A 26634-nucleotide genomic window follows, 5' to 3' on the forward strand; every position below is an offset into this window, starting at 1 on the left:
ATGAAAGATGTATCCTCCTCCAGAAAAAGAAGTAATTAACTCTCATTGTAGATTGAAGGATTATTTTTTAATCTTCTTTTCCTCTTTCTTTCTTTTTGCAACATGGTTGATACATGATTTGACATATGTAATTGACATCATGCTATTCATCTTCTTAATGGGTTGGGGAATAGTCAATAGGCAGGTAAAAATTTAGACTTCAAAATTTTACTAATTAATTTTCAAAATAAAGTAATAACTTAATTTGAATAAAATAGCAAAAAATGAAAATAAGAAACTATATCACTGTTTCCTAAGTGGTTAAAGAGAGAAACGAGAATTCTGATTTCAGAATTTGTTTTCTGCATAAAACAGAAAATTTTGAATCTTCTCTGATAACCCTCAGCAAAGAAACAAAAGAAAGAATAACATTAAGAATGCAAATATTCAGAAATGAAAGATAATTTAGAAAAGAACAATAATATTAAGAAAAAATATGAAAGGAAAACATCCCAAAATTGAAGATAAAATGAACAGAGACAACTTTTTTCATAAAAAATATTTTATTTTTTCCCCACTTACATGTTAAAAACAATTTTTAATGTTTGTTGGGGGGTTTTGTTTTGGATTTCAAATTCTATTCCTTATTCCCCTCCCCCATCCCAGATGACAAGCAATCTGATACAAATTATACATACATAATCATATTAAACATTTGCCATATTAGTAGGAAAAGAAAGAAGGGAGAGGGAAAGGGAAAGGGAAAGGGAGAGGGAGAGGGAGAGGGAGAGGGAGAGGGAGAGAGAGAGAGAGAGAGAGAGAGAGAGAGAGATACCTTTGGTCTGTATATTTGAATAACAACAGTTTTTTCCTCAGCAGGATAGCATTATTCATCTTGAGTCCTTTGATACTGTCTTGAACTATTGCATTTCTGAGAATAGCCATGATGTTCACAGTTGTTCATCATACAGTATTGTTGCTACTGCATGTAAAATTCTTTCTCCTGGTTTGTACAGAGACAATTTAAGGCTCATATATTTCCCAGAACACAATAAACCTAAAAACCTAAAAACACGTAAGGAAAGAAATAATAGAATAGAACTTCCAAGAATTTCTAAATATAGAAAATTAACTTCTAGAACCAGTTTCTACTAGTTAAAGCTGAGAGGGACCTTTTTACAAAAGCTCCCCTGAGGCAACTGGTGAGCATCAGTTGTACAGTGTATCTGCTCCCAGTCAGCACTAAGGTGGGTTATTTTCATTTTATCCTTTTTTTTCTAATGAGAATATCTCTCCATTTCCCAAAAATTCAATCTCTCCTATTTGCTTTGAAGGCAAACAGTTCGCAAAACATTGTCTAGTAGAACTTAGTGAGGCTTAAATTATCAGAGTTAAATTATCAGACTTAAAAAAAAAACTGGAGAATCTGAAACAGTTTTATACCACCACTGTCTTCAAGATATGATTCTTAAGAATATAGTAAACTCACCTTTTTCACTTCTTAATGAATTGCCTCAGGCAATTTAATCAAAGACATCACAAAAAAGCACCATCAGAAACATGGACCTCAAACTGGTTCACCTTTATATGTTTTCAGTGGTCTGAAACTTCAGTACCCTGAGACAATCAAATCTCAAGGGATGTATTTTAAGGAAAAATAACCTAACCTAGCATGGGTGAAAAAGTGAGAATATTATTTCTACTCTAATGCAGTGTAGTTGTGAACTGATCCAACCATTCTGGAGTGCAATTTGGAACTATGTTCAAGTGGCACTAACCCTTTGATCCAGCAGTACCACTACTAGTTCTGTATCTCAAAAAGATCACAAAAGGGGGAAAGACATTTATAAGAATATTTATGGCAGCTCTTTTTGAGTGGCAAAAAATTGGAAATTGAGGAGATGCCCATCAATTGAGGAATGACTGAACAGGTTGTAATATATGAATATAATGGAATATTATTTTTCTATAAGAAACAATGAGCAAGATTTCAGAAAACCTGGAAAGGCTTACATGAACTGATGCTGAGTGAAGTAAGCAGAGTCAGGAGAACATTGTACACATTAACAGTCATATTTTGCAATGATCACTTATGATAAATTTAACTCTTCTCAGCAATACAGAGATCAAAGTTAATTCTAAAAGACATGAAATTGAACATGCCACCCATATTTAGAGAAAGAACTATGGAATCTAATTGCAGATCAAAGCATATTATTTTCACTTTTTAGGTTTTTTTCCTTTTCACTTCTTGTGTTTTTTTCTCTTTTTGTTCTGATTCTTCTTTCACAGTGTAACTAATATGGGGATTGAAGGGTGAGAGGGAGAAAACTGTACAAAAAAGAATACTGGGGGCAGTTAAAGGGTACAGTGAATAAAGCACCAGCCCTGGAATCAAGAGGACCAGAGTTCAAATGTGACCTCAGATACTTAATCCCCATTTAGCTGTATGACCTTAGACAAATCACTTAACCTCATAACCTTGCAAAACAAACAACAAAAAGAAATGAATGTTCAAAATTGTCTTTACATATAATTAGAAAAATAAATAATAAAAAATAAATTAGCATGGTGCTTGGATGAAAGTAGGCATTTAATAACAGCTTGTTTCTTTCTTAGAGAAATAAAGGACAATCTACATCTAACACTCTTCTCAAAAAGTAATGCTCATGGACTACTTATAAAAAACATTTTTCTTATCACACAAAACAATTTAATACTAAAGAATTAGCAATTCAGGGGGTTCTGGCCAAGATGGCGGAGAGAAGACAAGCAGTTCTAAAGTCTCCTGATCTCTTCCCCATCTATCACATGAAACAAACCTCTTAAAAGAAATCTGACCCACAAAACCCAGAAAGAAAAGCCAGGAGAAAGAACATCTACCTCAGGGTTTGTCTCCCACAGCAGCTCTAGCCAAATTCGGGTGGGTGAGTTGGGGCTCAGAGGGAGGATCAGCCCTGGATCAGCCAGATTAACAGCTAAATTGGAAACAGGAGTCTGAGGGCTGGAGAGCCGGACCTGCTGGATCAGCAGTGGGGCTGGACAAAAGGGGCTTGGGTCTGCCGGGAAGCAGAGGCTCTGGTGTTGCTGCTGTCCCCCTAGACCTTGGGGACCAGGCTGGGGGGGAGAGTTCTGGTGCAGGAGAGCTGCGGACACCATCCCTAGGCTCCTCGGGTCTGAGAAACTCTGAGTGCACACCTCCATTGCACAGAGGTCTCTTCCCAAGCAAACAAATGCAAACTACTTCTGCCTCAGGCCGAGGTGTGTGAGCAGAAGAACCAGCCCAGCAGAGGAATGACCTCAGGCCAGGGTAAAGCCCACTATTGATTGAAGGCAAAAGAATTCAATAGTTCCAACTCCCCCCTTCTGGCAAAGGGAGAAGGCCTTTCAACCAAGGTCACAGACACTCGAGAGAGCGCAACCAGCACCTCCAGCCAAAGAAACTGCACTCAGTAAAGCCTTTAGCAATCCCAAGCCCAGGTGAACCAGCCCGCCCCCCCCCGCCCCCGCCCCCGCCAACTCAAGGCCTTAGCATAATGAAGAAGGGTCAGCGGAAAGGTGGATCCATAGAAAAATTCCAGGAAGGGAAAGACCCCAACTCAGAGAGACCTGGAACATCTGAGGAGAATACAATCTGATCTCCAGCACAGAAAATCTTCCTTGAAGAAATAAGGAAGGAGCTTAAAAATTTGGGAGAGATAATTAATACCTTGCAACAAGAAAACAAAACCTTAGAAAGTACAATTGGACAAACACAAAAGGAGAATAAATCTCTCAGATCATCAATTGGACAATTACAAAATGAGAATAATTCTCTCAGATCCTCAAATGAGCAAATGCAAAAAGAAATTAATTCTCTCAAAACTTCAATTGGTCAAATGGAAAGCTCTTTCAACAGCCAATTGGAAAAGGAGTTGCAAAAGGTTAATGAAGAAAATTCCTCCCCCCAAAAAATAATGGAGTCTACAGAAACTAATAACTCCATGAGACAGCAAGAGTCAGTTAAACAAAATCAAAAAATAGAAAAAATAGAAGCAAATGTAAAATACCTCATCAACAAAACCATTGACCTTGAGAATAGATCAAGGAGGGGCAACCTGAAAATTATAGAACTTCCTGAAAACATTGAAGAGAAAAAAAAGCCTGGACTTAATATTACAGAATCTAGTGATGGAAAACTGCCCATATAGCATGGAATTGGAGGGCAAAGTAGTTATTGAAAGAGTACATCGATCCCCACCAGAAAAAGATCCTAAAATGAAAACATCAAGTAATGTTGTGGCCAAACTCTAGAACTATCAGATAAAAGAGAAAATCCTGCAAGCAGCCAGAAAGAAACAATTTAAATATCAAGGAGCCACAGTAAGGATCATGCAGGACCTGGCTGCACCTTAAGGGATCGAAGGGCCTGGAACGAGATATTTCGAAGAGCATGGGAGCTTGGAATGCAGCCAAGAATCTACTTTCCTGCAAAGCTGAGCCTTCTCTTCCAGGGAAAAGGATGGACATTTAAGGAAATGGAAGAACTCCAAAAATTTCTGATGAAAAGACCAGAGCTAAACAGAAAATTTGGACATCAAACAGGAGGTTCAAGAGACACATGAAAAGGTAAAAAAAAAAGCGGGGGCAGTAAAAGAAAAAAAATGCAATCCAGTTAAGTTGAAACTGGCTATATCCCACCATGGGGGGAAAAACAGATTCTCATAAACCTTGAGAAATGTAACTCTAACAGAGAGAATACACCTAGCCAGAAATGATGGACATTCATGACCTATCCATGAGACTACTATCTAATGGGAGGTAACTGGCTTTAACCCTATTTGGGAGAAAGACTCTAATAACTCTCAGGAATTTTGACTCTATTCAATAGAATATACAGAACTAGAAGGGACAGACACTCAGAATTTTCTATGACTTAGATAGAATGATCTAAAAGAAAAACACTACCTCCCTAAAAAGGGGGACAGGAAAGAGATGGGAGGAGGGAGGGGACTGAATGGGGTAAATCTCACTACACTAAGAGATATAAAAAACCTATGGTAATAGTGGGGAAGAAGGGAGCAGAGGAGAAACACCTGAATCTTCTTCTCATCAGACTTGGCTTAAAGTCAACCTACACATACTCAGTTTACTTATAAAATATCTAACCTTTCAAGTATTAAAAGGGGAAAAGGGGAGGGGGGATGGAGAAAGGGAAGGGGAATGGGGGAAATAAGGGGAAATAGCAAACGGAAGGGAAGGGAAAAGAGAAAAAGGGGAAGGGGAAAGAAAGGGGAGGGTGTGATATAGGAGGGCAAACACACTGAAGAGGCTGAAGGGGGTAGTTTTCAGAAACAAAAGACTGGGGAATATGGATAAAAGGGGGGAAAGGGGGAAAAATACAAACAGGGAAGATAGCATGGAGGGAAATAAAGAATTAGTAATCATAACCTTGAATGTGAATGGGATGAACTCTCCCTTAAAACGTAAGCAAATAGCAGAGTGGATTAAAAACCAGAATCCTACAATATGCTGCTTACAAGAAACTCATTTGAAGCAGAGAGATGCATATAGAGTAAAGGTAAAAGGTTGGAGCAAAATATATTTTGCTTCAGCTGAAGTAAAAAAAGCAGGGTTAGCAATCCTTATCTCAGACAAAGCAGCAGCAAAAATAGATAGCATTAAAAGAGATAAGGAAGGAAACTTTATCCTCCTAAAAGGTACCATAGACAATAAAGTCATTTCAATATTGAAGATATATGCACCCAGTGGGGAGGAGAAGCTTAGAGGAGAAGCTGAAAGAAATACAGGAAGACATAGACATCAAAACTCTAATAGTGGGAGACCTCAACCTCCCACTATCAGATCTAGATAAATCGAATCATAAAACAAACAAGAAAGAAATTAGGGAGGTAAATAGATAGTTAGAAAAATTAAATGTGGTAGACTTATGGAGGAAACTGAATGGGGATAGAAAGGATTATACCTTTTTCTCTGCAGTACATGGAACTTATACAAAAATTTACCATGTCCTAGGACACAAAAGCCTAATGATCAACTGCAGAAAGGCAGAAATAGTGAATACATTTTTCTCAGATCACAATGCAATAAAAGTCATATGCAATGCTGGGCCAAGGAGATATAGATCCAGAACAAATTGGAAAATGAATAACCTAATTTAAAAAATGAGTGCAGCAAAAAAAAATCATAGAAAGAATTAACCATTTTATCCTAGATAATGATAATAATGAAACAACATACCAAAACCTATGGGATTCATTCAAAGCGACTCTCAGGGGATATATTATACCTCTAAATGCTTATATGAATAAATTGGAGAAAGAGGAAATCAATGAACTAAACATGCAACTAAAAAAATTAGAGAAAGAACAAATCAAAAATCCCCAATCAAATACCAAATTAGAAATTCTAAAAATTAAAGGAGAAATTAATAAAATTGAAAGCAAAAATACTATTGAATTAATAAATAAAACCAAAAGTTGGTATTATGAAAAATCCAATAAAATTGATAAAACTCTGGTCAATTTGATTAAAAAATAGAAAGAAGAAAACCAAATTGCTAGTATCATAAATGAAAAAAGGTAAACTCACCACCAAAGAGGAGGAAATTAAAGTAATAATTCAAAATTATTTTGCCCAACTTTATGCCAATAAATTTGATAATCTAAGTGAAATGGATGAATATTTACAAAAATATAAGTTGCCCAGGTTAAATGAAGAAGAGATTAAATACCTAAACAACCCTGTCTCAGAAAAAGAAATTCAACAAGCCATTACTGAACTCCCAAAAATAAAATCTCCAGGGCCTGATGGATTCACAAGTGAATTCTACCAAACATTTAAGGAACAATTGGTTCCAATCCTATATAAACTCTTTGGAAAAATAAAGAAAGATGGAACTCTGCCTAACTCTTTCTATGAAACCAATAAGGTGCTGTTACCTAAACCAGGAAGAGTTAAAACAGAGAAAGAAAATTATAGACCTATATCCCTGATGAATATAGATGCAAAAATCCTAAATAAAATCTTAGCAAAACGATTACAACAAGTCATCACTAGGATAATACATTATGATCAAGTAGGATTTATTCCAGGAATTCAGGGTTGGTTCAATATTAGGAAAACTGTTAGTATACTCAATTACATCAACAATAAACCTATCAGAAATCATATGATCATATCAATAGATGCTGAAAAAGCTTTTTGACAAAATACAGCATCCATTCCTATTAAAAAACAATAGAGAGTGTAGGAATAAATGGACTGTTCCTTAAAATAATGAGCAGTATCTATTTGAAACCATCAACAAGCATTATATTCAATGGGGAGAGGCTAGAGGCATTCCCAGTAAGATCAGGGGTGAAACAAGGGTGCCCATTATCACCACTACTATTCAATATAGTATTAGAAATGTTAGCATCAGCAATTAGAGAAGAAAAAGAAAATAAAGGAATTAGAATTGGGAAGGAAGAGACAAAGCTCTCACTCTTTGCAGATGACATGATGGTCTACCTAGAGAATCCCAAGAAATCATCTAAAAACCTACTGGAAACAATTAGAAATTTTAGCCAAGTTGCAGGTTATAAAATAAACCCTCATAAATCCTCAACTTTTCTATATATGTCTAGGAAGAAACAGCAGGAAGAGCTAGAAAGAGGAATCCCATTCAAAGTAACCTCAGACAATATAAAATATTTGGGAGTCTATTCACCAAGACAGACTCAGAATCTTTTTGAAAACAATTATAAAACACTTCTCACACAAATTAAATCAGATTTAAATAACTGGGCAAATATCATCTGCTCATGGATACGTAGAGCTAATATAATAAAAATGACAATTCTACCGAAACTAAACTGTTTAGTGCCCTACCAATCAAAATTCCAAAAAATTACTTTAACAAGTTAGAAAAAATTGTAAGTAAATTCATATGGAGAAATAAAAAGTCAAGAATTGCCAGGAGCTTAATGAAAAAAAGTGCAAAAGAAAGTGGCTTAGCCCTACCCAATCTAAAAATTATATTATCAAGCATCAGTCATCAAAACTGTTTGGTATTGGCTAAGAAATAGAATGGTGGACCAGTGGAATAGACTAGGTGTAAAAGCAGGAGGTGATTATAGTAATCTGCTGTTTGATAAACCCAAAGAGTCTGGCCATTGGGATAAAAAACTCCATCTTTGATAAAAATTGCTGGGATAATTGGAAGTTAGTATGGAAGAAACTTAGATTAGACCAACACCTCACACCCTTTACCAAGGTAAGATCCAAATTGTTACAGGACATAGACATAAAAAACAATACTATAAGCAAATTAGAAGATCAAGGACTAGTCTACCTGTCAGATCTATGGAAGGGGGAACAGTTTATGACTAAGGAAAAGTTGGAGAACATCATCAAAAACCAATTAGATGATTTCGATTACATTAAATTAAAAAGCTTTTGCACAGATAAAACCAATGTAACCAAGATCAAAAGAAAGGTAGTAAATTGGGAAACAATCTTTACAAATAATGACTCTGACAAAGGACTCATTTCTAAAATATACAGAGAACTGAGTTATATTTTTAAAACAAAAAGCCATTCCCCAATTGACAAATGGTCAAAGGATATGCAAAGGCAATTTACAGATGAGGAGATCAAAGCAATTCATAGCCATATGAAAAAATGCTCTAAATCATTAATTATTAGAGAAATGCAAATTAAAGCTTCTCTGAGGTACCACCTCACACCTCTCAGATTGGCCAGTATGACCAGGAAGGATAATGATCATTGTTGGAAGGGATGTGGGAAATCTGGGACACTATTACACTGTTGGTGGAGTTGTGAACTCATCCAACCCTTCTGGAGAGCTATTTGGAACTATGCCCAAAGGGCAACAAAAATATGTATGCCCTTTGACACAGCAATGCCACTACTGGGTCTATACCCTGAAGAGATGAGGGAAAAGGGCAAAAACATTACTTGTACAAAAATATTTATAGCAGCCCTGTTTGTGGTGGCAAAGAATTGGAAATCCAGTAAATGTCCTTCAATTGGGGAATGGCTTAGCAAACTGTGGTATATGTATGTCATGGAACACTATTGTTCTATTAGAAACCAGGAGGGATGGGATTTCAGGGAAACCTGGAGGGATTTGCATGAACTGATGCTGAGTGAGATGAGCAGAACAAGAAAAACACTGTACATCCTCACAGCAACATGGGAGTGATGTTCAACCTTGAAGGACTTGTTCATTCCATCAGTGCAACAATCGGAAACAATTTTGGGCTTTCTGCAAAGGAGAGTACCATCTGTATCCAGATAAGGAGCTGTGGAGTTTGAACAAAGTGCAAGGACTATTCCCTTTAATTTAGAAAAAACAGATAGCTTATTGTCTGATCTTCTTACCTCTTAGACTTCTCTTTAAGGATATGATTTCTCACTCATCACACCCAATTTGGATCAAGGTACAACATGGATACAAAGTAAAGACTGACACAGTGCTTTCGGGGGGGGGAGCAAGATTGGGGGAAAATTGTAAAACTCAAAATAATATCTTTAATAAAAATAAATTTAAAAAAAAGTATTGGTAATTCAAAGGACAAATCATAGAAACGATATATAACTTCAACAAAGGAAATATCAAGAGTGAGGCATGTCAAAACTTTTGAGATTCAGCCACAAAGTCCATAAGGAAACAAAAGAAAAACATTCAACTAAAAATTCAACTTAAAATGCTAAAGAAAAAATTAACAATAAAATGAAAATTTTGATACAATTAAAAGCAAAAAATTCATGAGTAAATAAAACTAGAAAGTGCTCAATGAAACCAATAAAATTGATGGACCACTAACTATTAGAGATCTGGACCTGGGATTAGGAAGGCCTAAATTCAAATCCAGTCTTAAATTTATCCGTTACGTGACCCTAACAAGTCATGCCTCACTTTCCTTAACTGAAAAAAGTGAATAATAATATGAGGCAATCACTTTTACCCAACCTACCTTGGAGAGTTTGGTGATTGGGGGGGGAGGGTTTTTATGAAGCACTTAGGAGAATATCTAGCATAGACTGGATAGCTAGATGGCACAGTAGATAGAGCATCAGGTAAAGAAAACCTAAGTTCAAATCTAGCCTCAGACATTTACTAGCTATGCAACCCTGGACAGGCCACTAAATTATGTTTGCCTATGTTCCTCATCTATAAAATAAGCTGAAAAGAAAATAGCAAACCACTCCAATACCTTTGACAAGAAAGCCCAAAATGAAGAGTTGGACATAACTAAAATACGTCAATAACAACACCAACAACTAGACTTAATAAATGTTTATTCTATTCCCCTTCTAACTATCCTTCTGGTTTCATCCCCATAATTCAAATCTATCTTCTACTCAATTGTCAAGGCAATTTTTCCCCTTGAGTACAGATTTGGCCATGCCATCCTCTCCTTGGTACACTCAATATCTCCAGGATCAAATATCAATTTTTCTATTTATCATTTTAAATTCTTTACACCTTGGCCTCTTTTTGCTTAAAATGATATATTCTACAATTCTCTCATTTCCTTCTAATTCCAAGCTTGAACCAATAGTTCTTATCTGGTCCAAAATTTGAGGTGAATAATAAAGCAAAGTTAAATAAGAAAGAAACAAACAAAGCAAAGAATATAAGGAGCTAGCTAATTAGAAAATGTTCTATTAAAAAAAAAAAGTTCCAGGACAGCTAGATGATACAATGGATAGAGCACCAGCCCTGGAGTCAGGAGGACCTGAGTTCACCTCAGACACTTAATAATTATCTGCCTGTGTGACCTTGGGCAAGTCACTTAATCCCACTGCCTTGCAAAAAAAAGCCCTTTAGAAGGAGCAAGTTTTTCCTCCATTCTTCTGTGCCTGGAAAGAAGGGAAATGGAACTGGTAACAAAATGAAAAATGAACTGGCACGTTAGCATTTAGGTGTCAGTTCAGTTAAACACACATTAAATGCCTAAAAAATTCAATGAACTAGCTAGGTACAGGTAGACAAAAATAGAATGAAAATCCCAAAGAGCTAACATTTTATACAGGGAAATAGTACAAAAGGGTATTATATTTTGTGCTTCATAGAAAAATAAGAAAAAATAAAATATATATAAATAATTTTAGACAGCAATTTTGGAAAGAATCACTATCAGAAATAAGTAAACTTTCTGACACTTGAGCTGGGTCTTGCAAAGATAGAGGTTCCAATAAACATAGAAGAGAAAGGAGAATATTCATTGCACAAGAGACTTGTGATAATGTGAGATAATGTGCATAGTGAGTCCTCAGCAGTTGAGTCTGGCAGCAGTATGGACTATATGATAGAGCATAATGTGAAATAAAGCATAAGTTGAAATCAGATTGTGAAGGGATTTAAATGCCAAACAGAGGAAGTTATATTATAACCCACAAGCAATAGAGAATCAGAAGGCAAGTGACTCGATCAGGCCTATACTTTAAAGAGGTTATAAATTGAAAAAAAAGAGATGATGCTAGAAATGTTGTGGAGACAAACTACATAAGATTTGATAAAAAAAAAATTTTGATTGAATATGAGGAGTAAAAGAGAAGAAAGAGTTGAGAATGATTGCAAGGTTTTGAAAGAAAGTAATATTTTCTCAACAGAAACAGGAAAGTTATAATCTGGAAAACAGTTTAGCTATAGAAACTTGGTATAGGATCAACATTTAACACCATCTACCAAGATAAGGTCAAAATGAGTACATGATTTAGACAGACAAGGTGATATGAGCAAATTAGAGGAACTTGACTCTGAAGAAGATGCGTTAGACACTCAGGCTGTGACAGTTGCCCTTGAGAAAATTGAAAAAGTCAAGGAATCTGAGGTAAAGAAAGAAGATGAAGATTAGGAGGAAAAAGAGGAAGAGGAAAAGGAGGAAGAAAAGGAGGAAGTGATTGCTAAAATAGAACCAGGAAAGAGGAAAAATGAAGTGGGCAAACCAAAAGCCACCAAAACCAAGAAAAAGACTTTGGAAGCTGAAACATCTACACATTTTAATCTCTTTATTGGTAATTTGAACTTCAACAAAATTGCTTCTGTGCTAAAAATTGGCACCACAGGCAAATATGCTTCTAAGATCAAAACAGGAATTACAGGCAAAAAAAAAAAAAGGATCTTACCACTTACCATTGTAGACATCCTTATCGGTACCATCAGGAAGTTTGGCTATGCTGGCTGTGGAAAAAGCTCTCCACCATGCTTGGCTCTGAAATGAAATTGGATAAAGCAAGAGGGAACAAGGAATATTCTCAAGAATCTGCTCAAGGAAATCTTTGAAGATATTATTGAAGTCAGATTGATTTGCATCAAAGATGAGACACTTAAAGAAACTGCCTTGAATTCTTAAATTGTCTTAACAGAAGCAAACATGACCAAGGTCTTGGAAGAAAAGAAAATTGAGAATGATTATTGGATATTCATGAATGACTAAATATAGAAAAGTCAAGGACAAGAGAATTCAAGGTGGAGAAGAATAATTACTGGCATGTGAACAGCAAACTGTCAGACTCAAAAGACACTGGTATCCTGGCCTACAATGCCACTGAAATTTGCAAGTGTTTGAGAAGGCAGCTTCCATCAGTTTTTCCCAGAAAAGCCAAGACCAGTCTAATGAATATATTCATTAAATTTCCCTCCATGGAAGATGCAAAAGAAACCTTGATTCTTGTAACAACATGAAAATTAAAGGTAGAACCATTTCACTGGGATGAAGGGACATAAAACAGCTAAGACAGACCTAAGGATCCATTCCTATAAAACCTTGTTCATCCAAGTTTTATTCAAAGACATGATGGATGAAACACTGAAAGATTCACTTCATGGTTTTGTGGGGACCAGGACCATAGTCATGGACAATGAAACAGTTTCAACAAAAGGATTTGGTTTGTGGACTTCAACTTACAAGAAAAAAAGGGGTCATGGAAGACTGGAAGATTGATTGAAACAAAGTAACTCTGAACTGGGCCAAGCCCAGTGACTTTGGAGGATGAGGGGGCAGTCATGGCACACAGTGATGGGATGTTTTTAATGGCCAAGAACACAGTAGAAGAGTTTGAGGAGGCTTTTGTGACATAGGTCAAGGAAATTTTGGAGGACTGGGATAGACTGAGGAGGAAGAGTAGGAGATGACAAGACACAAGGAAAGAATGTGAAATATAACTTCTCCCCAGTCTCTTTCCCCTATCATTTGAACAGACTCTGGGAATTTTATTCTGTCATCTAATTACTGACAGAGCCTTCTAAGGACATTCAAAGACAAATATGAAGTCCAAAAGTGATCTTGAAAAAACCTGGATGATACTTCAAGGGAGAGAATGTATTGGTTTTAGATGGTTGATGATGGGTGATAGATGTGAGAACTAATCTTTTTGTTTATGAGTTGTCTTGAGTTTCAAATGCTAAAATCCATGATTAAAAAACCATTTGTTTCCTATCAAAGAAAGGGAAAAAATTTCCAGAACTGAAGATGGAGTTTCTTGAATAGTCAGGGGGCCACTTTCACCGAATTGAAGAGTTCATGTCAGGGAGAAAGGTATAAGTTATGAAGAGTTTTGAATTCCAAAGTATTTTGTATTTTTTTCCTGGAGGCAATAGAGAGCCACTGAAGTTTACTGAGTAGATAACAATGCATATTCTAATATCAGTGTATATACTATAGTGCATAGGGGTCTTGGCCCAATCCTTCCATTAAGCTCTGATCTATGTTGCATGGATGACATGTGAGATGTCTTGAGGGATGAGGTAAAAGATTATTTACACTGATTCCTAGGCAGTGGCCATTGGTCTGTCTTGTAGAAATTATTACTGGACAATCAATCATTTTACCCTTTGTAGACTAGGAATGTTTGCCAATGTATTCCACTATATACAATTGTGTGTGGAACATGTCAGCATGTATTAAATTATATATTAAAAAATTAGACTGTGGCTGTTACAAAATAGCAGAGATTGCAGTGTGGGTTCATTGTCAACATAATTGTAGCGTTGATAACATGTCCATTTGATCCCTCTAAAACTAAAGACAAAACAGTTAATCCTGTCCATCTGAACTCCTTGGGTCTGTCAGAGCACCCATCTAATACAAGTGGTCCTCAATCTAAGCTCAATTGTCAATCTTGCATTTTTCTGTCATAAGACAAGTGATTTGACCCTGCTAATGAACAACTCCATCACAATATACACGATTGCCTAAGTCAGTTTTCCAACCACATCTGTGTCAAATCGATTCTGCTCTAGAAAGCGGAAATAGTCCCATGGTTTTTGAAATCATATATCCAGGATGATAGTGGGTTAAAATGGATTGTTTTGGGCAGAGATCTTGCTGACTCTCTCTGCCCCTTCCTTATTCCTTCCCATGTGAGAGTTACCTTGGTCTCAACTATTCAGAACCTCAGGGGGTTCTGTAGACCTGGAGAAATAGCTTAGATGCTCTTCAGTTAGCAGGCTTCTTTTCCTCTGGACTGGTCTGAGCAACTCCTTTCCAGATAGGGCTTGGAAAATGTATGAATTGTATTGCTAAGAGGCATCTTACATTTTAACAGCAAGGATTTTGTAAGATTCTCCTCTTTCAGGGTATTCTCCTCTTTTTCAGGATTTCAGGGAGCACAGGGTTTTGGTGAATGAGTCAGGGAATACTGAGAAAATGGCAGTATTTGGAGAATTTTAGTATCAACTTAGATCCCAGGACAGTTTGTTTGTATGTAAGAAGTTTATAACCTCTTAGCCACTTTACCACAGATGACCTTAATACACGAAGAATTGTTAACTGTGTCAGAAAAGTCATCATCATTGCTGTATTCCTGGTCCTGCTCCGGCTCATCAGCACTACTCTGCATTAGGAGACCCACTGTGAACTAAAAAGATTTGACTTATTAACCACATGAATGAGATCTGAGTCTCAGTCTTTCTCAAGATGGTAATTAGGGAAGGAGGTGAGAAACTAAGATTCCTGGCTTTTGTTCTATACATAATTTTCTTAGTTTTCTTTATGGTAATTCAGGTAGTAGAGACTGTTATTGTGATTTTTTTCCTTTTTATTTTCCCCTCCTATGTCAGAAAGATTATTCAGAAAAACCTTGAAGACATTTAAATGATGAAAAGTCCCCTTAGAAATCCTTTGAATAGTGATACAATTGGGATACAGTTCATAGAAACAGAGTTTTCACTCCACCCCAGAAGCAATAATTTTCTATAAAAGGCAACAACAGACCTTACATGCTAGTCCCCTAAGGGCTTTTAAAAATTCCACTCATATGAAGTTGTGGAGTCCCAGGGTGCCTTATAAGGTAGATGTCTAAAGATCACAAGAGTCACTATACTCTTGCTGGAGAAACACATTTCCACAGAGGGAAGAGGAAATTGTGTCTATATAAGAAAAATGTCATCCTTTTTGTAAGTTCTTGTTGTATTAGAACAAAATAAGCTTCCATTTATTAACTTTCTATTCTTTATGAGTGCCTCATTTCATCCCAGTATCAAACCTGAACTAACAATGTACTGAAATTAAGCTCTATCTCTCAGTCCTTCTCTAGCCAGACAGTTAGAGATGAGGCCCCCAAGGTTAACACTAGGGCACTCCTCCTCTGATTCCAACTAGGACACTACTCCTCTGAATTTTTTAAGGACATCTCTGATTCCAACTACTCCTATGATTTTAAATCCCAGAAGGTAAACCCAAGTCACTAAGTCAATCCCAATAGATTTCTTTTTACATCTAGAGTATCTTAGGTCATACCTTGTGAACAATTAAAATGTATTGCATTACTTAATCTAAATGAAATGGGGCAAATGAGTGTCATCTCAAAGCCTCTTTATAAACTAAAAATACATTTATTTATGCTTATATATAAAAAATACAATTAAATGCAACTTAAAGGAAATACTACATGGATGTACTGCTTTGCTCATGTAAGTAAGGTATGTCCACATGGATCTGTCTAAATGTAGCTAGCAGAGAGTCAAGAAAAAAATACCTCTAAATCTCCCATCTTTTTCCAAGTAATACTTTGATTCTTCCCCCTGAGAAGGAGAAAGAAAGAGTATACCAAGCTAGAATTATATCTAACTGCTCCCTTAAATTAATTCAGTCTATTTACTGGAAAACCAAATACTAAAACTGAAGCTTAAATACTTTAACCATATAATGAAAAGACAGTACTCATTGGAAAAGACCCTGGATGCTAGGAAAGATTGAAAGAAAAGGAGGATGGCAAAAGATGACATGACCTGGTGTGCTATGGTCCCTGGGTCATGAAGAGTCAGATTTAACTGAATGACTGAACACCAAGGCCCTTTAAATATTATTTTTCTAGGGAGGGGGGAATAATTTTTAGGTTTCAGCTACACTTTATCTTTATCCTTTAATGGTGGAGAAATTGTCCCAGGATATGTTTGGTTGATGTACTTTGTTCTTGAAGAGTACCAAAAATGACATTACTATGTTGAGGTTAAGATACAATGTATCTGGCTGTGTCAGATTAAACCAAAATGAGTTTGGGAGGCTTTATCACAAGTTGGGCACAAATAGTCCATGTGAACATTTGGAGTGGAAATGGCTCTAAATCTGTGCATCTCACATTTCATTTGAGCTATTGAAATTCTGTTTGCTCATAGAGCACAGACCCTTCTTTGATGCAGTCCCACAATGCTGTCTCACATTTCTCACAATCAATTCCAAAGAGAAAGGCCTTTAAAATGTCCTTGTATTGTTTCTTCTGTTCCCCATGTGAGAACTTGCCTCCTATGAATTTTCTGTAAAATAGCCATTTAGGCAAATATACCTTTGGCATTCAAACAACATGACCTGCCTATCTGACCTGTGCTCTCTATGGTAAGAGTATAGATGCTTAGCAGTTCAGCTCTAGAAAGGACCTCACTGTCTTATCAGTGTCTTGATAAGACACTCTCCTAAGACAATTCAAATAAAAGTAACTCAGTATCCTGGTATATGCTGGTATACTGTCCAAATTCTGTAGACCTTCAGTTTCCTAAGCACTCTAAGACTTCTCCTCTCCCATACTTTCCTTCTGAAGCTCCCAAATACTGGACCATCTCTGGATATGTATGTATTAATCTCATTGTCTATGTGTACTTCCCTGGAAAGTATACTGCCAAAATAAGTGAATTCATCCTTAGTATTCAAAATTTCTCCATTTGCCATAATCCATGGTTCCATATATAGATGTGGGACTGACTGATGGAAAACCTCTTTCTTTTCTTTCTTTCTTCTTTAAATATAAATATTTTACTTGTTTTCCAATTATATACAACAGTAGTTTATACCTATCATTTTTGTAATGTTTTGAATTTTACAGTTTTTCGACCAACCTCCCTTCCCCCCACAGAAGGCAGTCTGATCATCTTCACATTGTTTCCATGCTATTCAAAATTGAATGTGTTGAGAGAAAAATCATATCCTTGAGGAAAAAAATAAAACATAAGAGATAGCAAAATTATGTAATATTATGTATCTTTTTAATTGAAGGAAATAGTCTTTGGTCTTTATTTAAACTCTACAGTTCTTTCTTTGGATATAGATGGTATTGTCCATCACAGATACCCTAAAATTGTCCCTGATTATTGCACTGATGAAATGAGCAAGTCCATTAAAGTTGATCATCACCCCCATGTTGCTGTTTCGGTGTACAATGTTCTTCTGGGAGAACCTATTTTCTTGCTGTCAATTGTCAGACCAAAATTAGCATAAGCAGCAAAGAATCTAGCTATACTTTGTTGTACCTCAGCCTCAGAGATCGTATTGTATGGAAACAAAAAGTTGCATACCATCCCCCCCCCCTTTAGTCTTGGGGATAGCCTTTTGTGAGATTAATGATTTCAATTTGGATTTGTACCTACAGTAAAACACACTCCAAAAAGAAAAACACTAGTTTATTATTATTATTATTATTGTAACATAAGTGAAATCAAAGAAAACTTGCAACAACAATACCTAAGGATTCCTGAGAGGATTAAAAAATTGCAGTTACAATTACGATAATGAAAGAGATAGGAAACATTACTAAAGCTAATCAAAAGAAACAGAAAGTTTTATCAAAGATCAAAGATCAAGATAAAAATCTTTTCCAGTCAGACAATCAAACAGGATCTGGGAAGCTCAAGCTAAGAAACACTGCTTTTCAAACAACCACTTTCACAGTTCAGATCAGAAGGGTCCCAAGCAGAGCTCTCCATGGGTGAAATTTCAAAGGGGCCCAACCAAGGCTTGTGTAATTACAGGATTTTAAACAAAGAAGGCATGGTGCCAAGTATCTATGTGATTCTGGACTTAGAACTTGAATTTACTTGTTTTACTATTTTTGTTCAGGTTATACTAGGGATATGGAAGAGCTTCATTGATTAATCACTCATTCACCTTTTCAAATTGAATAATTTAGTTTCAGTTCAGTAGCTGGCCTTGATGTTGTCTTTGATCTCATTGAAAGCATCTGACATTACCAAAAACATCATACTAAAAGGTATGCAAGCAAACACACAGCCCCAGTTCATTCCATTGGTGACTGGGAAAGTGCAAGAGCATCATCACTATCCAGATGGCAAGTCATGCCATCATGAAACTGATATGCAGTGAGGACCTTCTCCAGTTAACAATAATCCAAGGTAAATATACAGAACTTGACTCCCTTCTCACCAACTACCAATCCAGAATGAACACTTATAGCAAATAAACCCAATTATCCAAGGTGATAAAACTAAAATCAGAGATAGTTCATGTGTGCATTTGTGAATGTGTGCATGTGTGTATGTGTGTATGTATGTGTGTAGAAGGATCTACAGAAGGTCAGATTCCCTCTTAGCTCCAGCTCTATCCCTCTGGCAGTCATGAAACACCAACCAATCATTCTCCACCAATAAAGAAATTGTTATGCAAACTGTTTTTGGCCAAGGGTTATGTAAAAAGTTATAACAACAAGGCATTTATTGATATTTAAGAGGTGCTTTTCCTTATGACTCCCTATAGGCTATATCCTAGCCTTATCTATTAACCCAGGATCTTCATTTTGGGGGGTAGGGAGACAAGACAAAGTCACACAGTAAATGTCCAGTTTCTGAGGTGGAATTTAAACTCAGATCCTCCCTTCCCCAGGGCCAGTGCTCTATCCACTGTGCCACCTAACTGTCCCTAGGATTTTCATTAAATTTAGTCATTTTAGAAAACAGGAATAATATCCCATTCATATTCCAAATAGAATAAGAGAAAATTGATTTGTGTCTGAAGAGCAAAATGCCTCAAAATTGTGGCATGTCTTTATAGGCAGATGAATCACACAAGTTAATTAAAAACTTTAATTCTTGTGGCTATGTTCTGCTTTTTTTTTATTTGAAACCTTAAAAGTGTTGCTCTGATTCACTTTTGTATCTTATTTTAATTGTAGTTGCCATAAAATGATTTCAATCTGAAACATGAGCTGAAAACTTTTAAGAAGAAATTGTAATTTATTTTTTAAGTTTACATCCTCAAAGCATATAGATCTTGTACATTTTTGTAAATTGTTTAAACAACTGCTATATTTTCCCTATCTTCCTACATATTTTCACCATCCATTAATGAAGCTCTTAGGGGAGAAAATAATTTTAACTTCCATACAGGAAAAAGTGGTATGCTCATTTCTTATCATTTGGCCTAATAAACATTATTCTTTTTTTTTAGGTTGTTGGGGTTTTTTTTGCAAGGCAATGGGGTTAAGTGGCTTGGCCAAGGCCACACAGCTAAGGTAATTATTAAGTGTCTGAGGCTGGATTTGAACTCAGGTACTCCTGACTCCAGGGCTGGTGCTCTATCCACTGCACCACCCCACTATGCTCATTTCTAAGAAGTAATTGGAGTTTCAGTTTCTTCTCATCTAAGGCAAGTATTATTTTTTTCCAAGGAGATAATTTAGTCACATTCTGTTACACTCTCCAAATTGACTTGCTTCAGGAAAAAAAAATGTTTCCCCTTTCACTTATCTTTTGTCATTTTTAGAAAAAAAAATCTCATCCATTCCAGTCGTCTTTATAAGCCATATTCATATTCCATAATATTCTTTTATTTTAAAGAAGGTCACTCAAAATTTTAAAAAAAAAAGGATTTTTGAATCATTTCAATCATTAAATTAGTAAGGATGGATGTGTTTGTCAAGCTTCCTTTTATCCTTGTCCTCTTTAAATAAAATCCAGTTTCTTAGGCGAGGCAAGTGTATATATGGGTGTAAACTGAGGACCAAGAAAAAGGCTTAGAAAGGAATTTTAGCAACATGGATAAAATACAGCATTTGAACTCTTGTGAGAGCACATTGCTTAGCTTTGTATGTTGGGTACGTCTGAAACAGATAAGTGTCCTTCTTTAAGGATTCAATAAAACGGGTTTGATTGGCATTGTGCGAGTCTGTGGGAGAGTGTGCCGGTTCTGGTGCTTGTTGCTCGACCAGTGTGTGCCACGGATAATGGAAGTCACACTCAGGTGAGTCGTGTACTTGCTTCACGGAAAACACTCGGGATCAGGTCCGTCACCATTCTAAGTGCACGCGCGTGCACGCCGTGAATCGGCACAGGAGAGCCTCACACTGGTGTGGGCGAGAACTCCAGCCGGCGAGGCCGGGCCCCATTTCCACCCTTTCCCATCTCCTCCCATTTCCTCCCAACCCCTCCCTGCTAGTGCGCTGCAACATCTTCAGACGCAGAGAACTGCACCCACCCCCGGTGCCTCCCTGAGCTGCAACCTGCAGTCCGGAGGGCCGGAGAGGAGACCGGCGGCGGCGGCATCGCCACTCCCGGGGGAATCGCCATGGCCAAGAGCCGCAGGGACAGAAACAGCTGGGGTAGGTAGCCGACTCTGCTTTCTCCCTCCAGCTTCCCTGAACTCAGGACTTGACATTTTTAGCCCTCACGGGGAGGGAAGAAGACCAGGGCCGGACTTGGCTCCGGCTGGCTTGCGGCAGGGCCGGGCCGGGGCAGTTCACTTTGCTGGGGGCCTCCTAAGCCTAGGAGGCCGGCTGAGGTCAATCCGTCCCCCGACCTCCCTGCGTTTGGACACGGGCCTAGTAGCTCTGCCGCTGCGCCAGCCCCTGCTTTGGGACAACCAGCCCTTCCCGGGGGGTCTTACCCGTGGAGACTGAGGGAGTGGGGCCGGAGTGGTGTCACCGACCCAGACTGCAGCGCCAGAGCAGAGCGCTTTGGGTCGAGGTCCTTCCGTGAGGATCCTACGTGCTCCGGGCCCGCTCCCGGGCTGCGGGGCTGGGGGTGGGGAGAGGGGCGGAGAAGGGGGTGGAGGGGGCCAGGACGGGGCGGCAGAGCCCCTGGCGCGAGCGGCCAAGCTCGTCCTGCAGCCGGGCGCGTCCGGAGGAGCCGGGCTGGATGGCCGCATCCCAGGCCGCCCCTGCCGGAGGATGCTTGCCCGGGGGAGGGGAGCCGCTCCGAGGGAGGCGCGGCGGGGTGCATCCCTGCTCCACCCCTGCGCCCCACCAGGCCCACACCCTGGTTTGGGGCTGCTTTGTTCGGCGGTCCCCCCTGCGGGATCCTGAGCTCGTGATTCCGAGCGGCGGGGAGGGGTGGGGGAGACGGGCCGGCTCAGCGGGCTCCCTCGGCAGAGGTGGGCGGCGCTCTCCGGGGCGGCCGGGGCTGGCGCAGCCGGGTGAGGGCGCCCCGCGCCCCGCCCGCCCGCCTGCTGCTCCGGAAGCGGATGGGGCAGATTCGGGGCACATCTTAAAGGAAGGTTCCCCAGGTCGATGGGCTTGTCGGGAGGGAGCTCGGGCGCATAATAGGAACACGTCTCGGTTTTAGGAATAACCCAGTCTTAGCAGATAGTCAAGAAGTTCTGTGGTAGAAATAACTAGACGTCGTCCTCATCTGCTAAAAATCAGCTGGCTTCTTATCAATACTCATACCCTTGGTCGAAGAACGCTGGAATACGCTATTCTCCTTTGCCTCCAGGACACTGACCTTTCCTGGTTATCTATTTGTCCAGCTGTCACTTTGGGCCTTCTAGTCATACGTGTTTCCTTCCTTCAGGCTCAGGCCTCGGCTTATTTTTCTTTGTGGTCTCATTGGCTAACTTAAATTCGGTCATCATTTCTATTTACATGACTCAAATCGCTATGTCTAGCACGAATCTCTTTTCTGAACGTTAGTTTCAAATTCTCAGTTTCTTACTGGGTCATCTCCACCAACCCTGCTTCAATTTTTTCTATTTCAATTGAGCATCGTCATTCCTCCAGTCACCTAACTTTCCATTCTTGAAGTCATCATTAACTCTTCCCTCGCTCTCATTCCCTGAGCCATGAATCTATCGCAATACCTCTTGTACCTTGCTTTCCACTCACACTACAAGTGTCCTGGTTCAGGCCTTCATCTCTCCCATGCACTCTCCCCTGTGCAACTCAACTTCCACACAGCTACCAAAATCATCTTACTATATAGATAGCACGGTTCTGACATGTCACTGATATGCTCAAAAATCTTCTTGGCTCCCTTATTGACTTCTGGATAATATCCAAAGTCCTCAGCCAGTCAGATGGAACCCTTCACAAATTGCCAACAACCTACCTTAATAGATTTGTTTCCTTATTTGTTTGTTTGTTTATTGATTTATTTATTTGCTACTCTCTATTCCAGACACATTCACATACTATTTCCTTCAAGAAGGAATCCGTATCTTATTTGCTTGCAATGTATTTCCTCCTCATCTCTGCCTCTTCAATCTAAACTTCTTCAAGGCTCCATTTACAAAGCCTTTCAGAATTATTCTTTTTTTATTGTTGTCTCTTATTCATCAAATTATTTTGTATTTACTTATCTGTATTTATTATTATTATTATTATTATTATCATCATCATTATTATTATCATCATTATTGTTATTATTTTGCAAGGCAAGGGGGTTAAGTGGCTTGCCCAAGGCCACACAGCTAGATAATTATTAAGTGTCTGAGGCTGGATTTGAACTCAGGTACTCCTGACTCCAGGGCCAGTGCTCTATCCACTGCGCCACCTAGCTGCCCCTTATTATTTTATTTTTCTACAACACAAGAAATTTTCAGTTTTGTTTCTCCAGTGTCTGGCTCTAGGGATAAAGATAGGGACTAGACCTGTGATTGCATTGGCATGGAAAATTTCTTGATTTGGAAACTGCCCCTACCAAACTACCACTCCAGAATCTTTGCCAAGAAAACCCCAAAAGGGATCACCAGGAGTTGCCTATAACTGAAAAACAAGCAAACAATAAATTATTAATAACTAAATAATAATTGCTAATGTTACTAATAATTAATAGTTGTTAAAGGTTAACATTAAATCTTTAATAATACTGATAGCGTTAATAGTAATAACTAGTATGTATATAGTATTTATGTGCCAGGTGCTTTACAAATATTGTCTAATTTAATCTTTCAAAAACCTTAGGAGATAGGTGCTATTATTTTCTCCATTACACGCTTGAGGAAAACTGAGACAGACAGTTATATGACTTGCTCATGGGTCACATATAAGTTTCTGAAGCTGCATTTGAATTCAGATCTTTCTGAATTTGGGTCTTCCAGGAACAGATCTTTTTCTACTGAATCATCTAGCTGTTTCCAATTCCATTCCATGCTGCCTAGCTTTTGGAGGTGCTTAATAAATGTTCATTGAAATTAAATAAAATTTTATTTACTTCTTTAAGATATTTAATGTACCTTAAATGTTGATTTCCTTTGACCAGTTTTATTTCTTTGCCAAAAGCTCTTGTATAACACATGCTCTTGTTCATGTGACAGATGTTCTTGATGCCCCCATGTTCTTCTAAATGATTCTGTTTGTGGGCAGACTAGTCTTTTTTTTTCTTCCTTTGCAATTTCCCAGTGCATTATTTCTGCAGCACTTCACTTCTGTTAAAGATTCCTTAAGTAGCATAATCTTACGTTCTTAAAAAATTATTCAGGGCAGGCTTATATGCTAAGAACATAAATATGCCCACATATATACTAGATGAACTCATTTGTATGGGTACATGTACAAGCATACAAATCTTTTATTATATAGCTATACACACAAACACACAGACCATACCTACACATATATATATATATATATATATTCTCTTATCATTGACAGGTTCCATTGCCATCATTTTTTGAAGATTTTTCTAGGTCACAGAAAGGTTATACATCAAAGACATCTGTGTGAGAGACAAGATTAGAACTCAGGATTTCCTGACACTAAAACCAGCTCTCTTAATCACTGTCATACTATCCCTAGTGTACATGTATGAATGTGCTTTATTGAAATACCTACACCCCCCAAATTGGACCTCTTCTTAATTAAAAATAAACATATTATTTTTACATCAAAGTTATTTCTCAATTTTTGCTGTTACCCTCAAATTGAATTCTTTCTTTGTAACAAAGAAAAATACTTCATCAAAAGCAGTCAATATAATGAGATGTGATAATCATATGCAATATTCTGTGCTCATAGTTCCTCCACATTTCCTCCTAGGATGAGACATACCTATTTCATCATCTCTTTTGCAGGATTAATTTTGATGTTTCATTTATTCAGAGTTCAGCTTTCTTTATAGTATTATTTTAATATTTTCAGTATTTTGAACTAGCTAACTTTTTCTTCAGTCAGCATTCATTTAATAAAGTGTGCCAGGTACCATGCTAATCACTAGGAATATGAATACAAAATAAAATTCCTTGAGGAGTTTACATTCTATCAAGGAAGAGAGAATGTACAAATATAAAGTAATCTAATGTTTAATGCTCTGTCCAGAAAGGAATGATTTCGTATAGAAAATTACAGTTAAGTTGATCTTTTGAAGATTTCTAAGAAGTAGAGATAAAAAGGAAGTGCATTTCAGACATGTTAATAACTTGTGAAAAGGAGAGAAAGGAAGGGTATTAAATGTCATTATTCACAAGAAGGACATTATGATTAGACCAGAGAGTTCATGAAGGGGAATAATATATCTATATAGATATAGATTATAGACCATAGAGTTCATGGGAGTGATATATAATAAATATCATAAATTTCATGAAAAGGTAGTTTGGCAATGAATTGTAAAGACTTTAAATACAGAATTTTGTATTTGAACATAGAAGTAGTATGAAGCACTGGAGTATATTGAGTAAAAGAATAACAGTCATACCTGTGCTTTAGAATAATTATGTAGAAAATAGATTGGATTGAATAGAAATTTGAGGTAGATTCTTATTGGCATGCATATTGTTCTGCTTATTTCACTTTGTTTATACAAATCCCGTGTTTCTCTGGATTTTTCATATTCATTTCTTATAGCATAAAAGCATTCTATAATTAGTTCAATCATACCCCAGTCTTCTGGCACCTACTTTGCTTCACTCCTTTGATACCCCAAGTGCTGTTTTATTTCCCTCTTTGATCTCTCTTTTGGACCCAGAATTAGAATCACTGGGTCCAAGGGTCAGAACAGTTTGGTCAGATCAAATGGTCCCATCCAGAGCTCCAACCATAGTTTACTTGTGTCTCTGACTTCTCACTGCCTTTTCAAAATGATTTTTTTCACTTTTTGTCATCATATTTATCTTTTCTTATAGTACAGTAATATTGTATTATGTTCATATGTCAACATTTGTTTGTTGTTGTTCAGTCTTTCAGTTGTGCTCTATTTTTCATAACCCCATGGACCATACCACATGAAGCCCTTCTATCCTCCACTATTTCTCAAAGTCTGTCCAAGTTCATAATCATTTGTTTCCATAACACTATCTCTCCATTTCATCATCTGCCTACCCCTTTTCCTTTTGCCTTCAATCTTTCCCATTAGCATCTTTTCTAGTAATTCTTATCTCATTAACATGGCCAAAGTATTTAAGTTTCAGCTTCAGACTTTGCTGTAAATAGCTTGACTTATTTTTATGTTTTTAGATTTTTTTTTTTGCAAGGCAAATGGGGTCAAATGGCTTGCCCAAGGCCACACAGTTAGGTAATTATTAAGTGTCTGAAGCCATCGGCATTTGAACTCAGGTACTCCTGACTCCAGGACTGGTGCTCTATCCACTGCACCACCTAGCTGCCCTGACTTATTTTTTTTAAGTATTGATTAACTTGACTCTCAAAAATCTTCTCCAGCACCACAATTCAAAATCATCAGTTCTGCAGTACTCTAGTTTTCTTATAGCCCAACTCTCATAGCCATACATTACTACTGGAAAAAAGCATAACATTAACTATATGGACCTTTGTCAGCAAAGTGATGTCTTTACTTTGTTAGTATGCTCTCCAGATTTTCCTCTGACTTCTTTTTCCTTTTTCAATATTTTCCTAGAAATTTTTTACCTTTTGTTTCCCAAATAAAAGATGTAATTATTTTGTCTAATTCTGGGAAGTATATTGATATTGTTGCCGCTGATAGGTTTCTTGGATTTGGTTCTGCCTTTGCAATTCAGACTCAGGAATGCAGGTTTTGGAAAGAAAATAGAGATTTATTAAGGGAAGTTACAGCATATTAAGAAAGTAAGAGAAGAGTTAAAAAGAATTTAAAGAGAAGACCTCCTGGATTGCTGTTTGAATTGGCCAGGACAACTGGCCAGGGTTCAGCAGGAGGATGGAAGGTAAAAGAGGTTGAGCCCCTCCCTCTTTCTCCTTAAATTCTCTCCCAGAATCCTGGGAGTGACC

General features: G+C 37.6%; 2 protein-coding genes across 2 annotated transcripts in view; one reads left to right on the top strand and one right to left on the bottom strand.

The window, feature by feature from the left end:
- Window positions 1-21205, bottom strand: part of LRFN5 (leucine rich repeat and fibronectin type III domain containing 5) — a 380753-nt gene extending 359548 nt beyond the window's left edge. The window contains exon 1 of the mRNA XM_074235994.1: window positions 21102-21205. The gene's annotated coding sequence lies outside the window, so the exon portion shown is untranslated. The remainder of the gene's footprint in view (window positions 1-21101) is intronic.
- ATL1 (atlastin GTPase 1) overlaps window positions 20659-26634 on the top strand; it is a 110910-nt gene continuing 104934 nt past the window's right edge. Inside the window, exon 1 of the mRNA XM_074235999.1 lies at window positions 20659-20817. Coding sequence (XP_074092100.1) covers window positions 20784-20817 — 34 coding nt within the window. The 5' untranslated portion in view covers window positions 20659-20783. The remainder of the gene's footprint in view (window positions 20818-26634) is intronic.

This window comes from Macrotis lagotis, chromosome 4 (assembly GCF_037893015.1).
Source record: "Macrotis lagotis isolate mMagLag1 chromosome 4, bilby.v1.9.chrom.fasta, whole genome shotgun sequence".
Taxonomy (NCBI): Eukaryota; Metazoa; Chordata; class Mammalia; order Peramelemorphia; family Peramelidae; genus Macrotis; species Macrotis lagotis.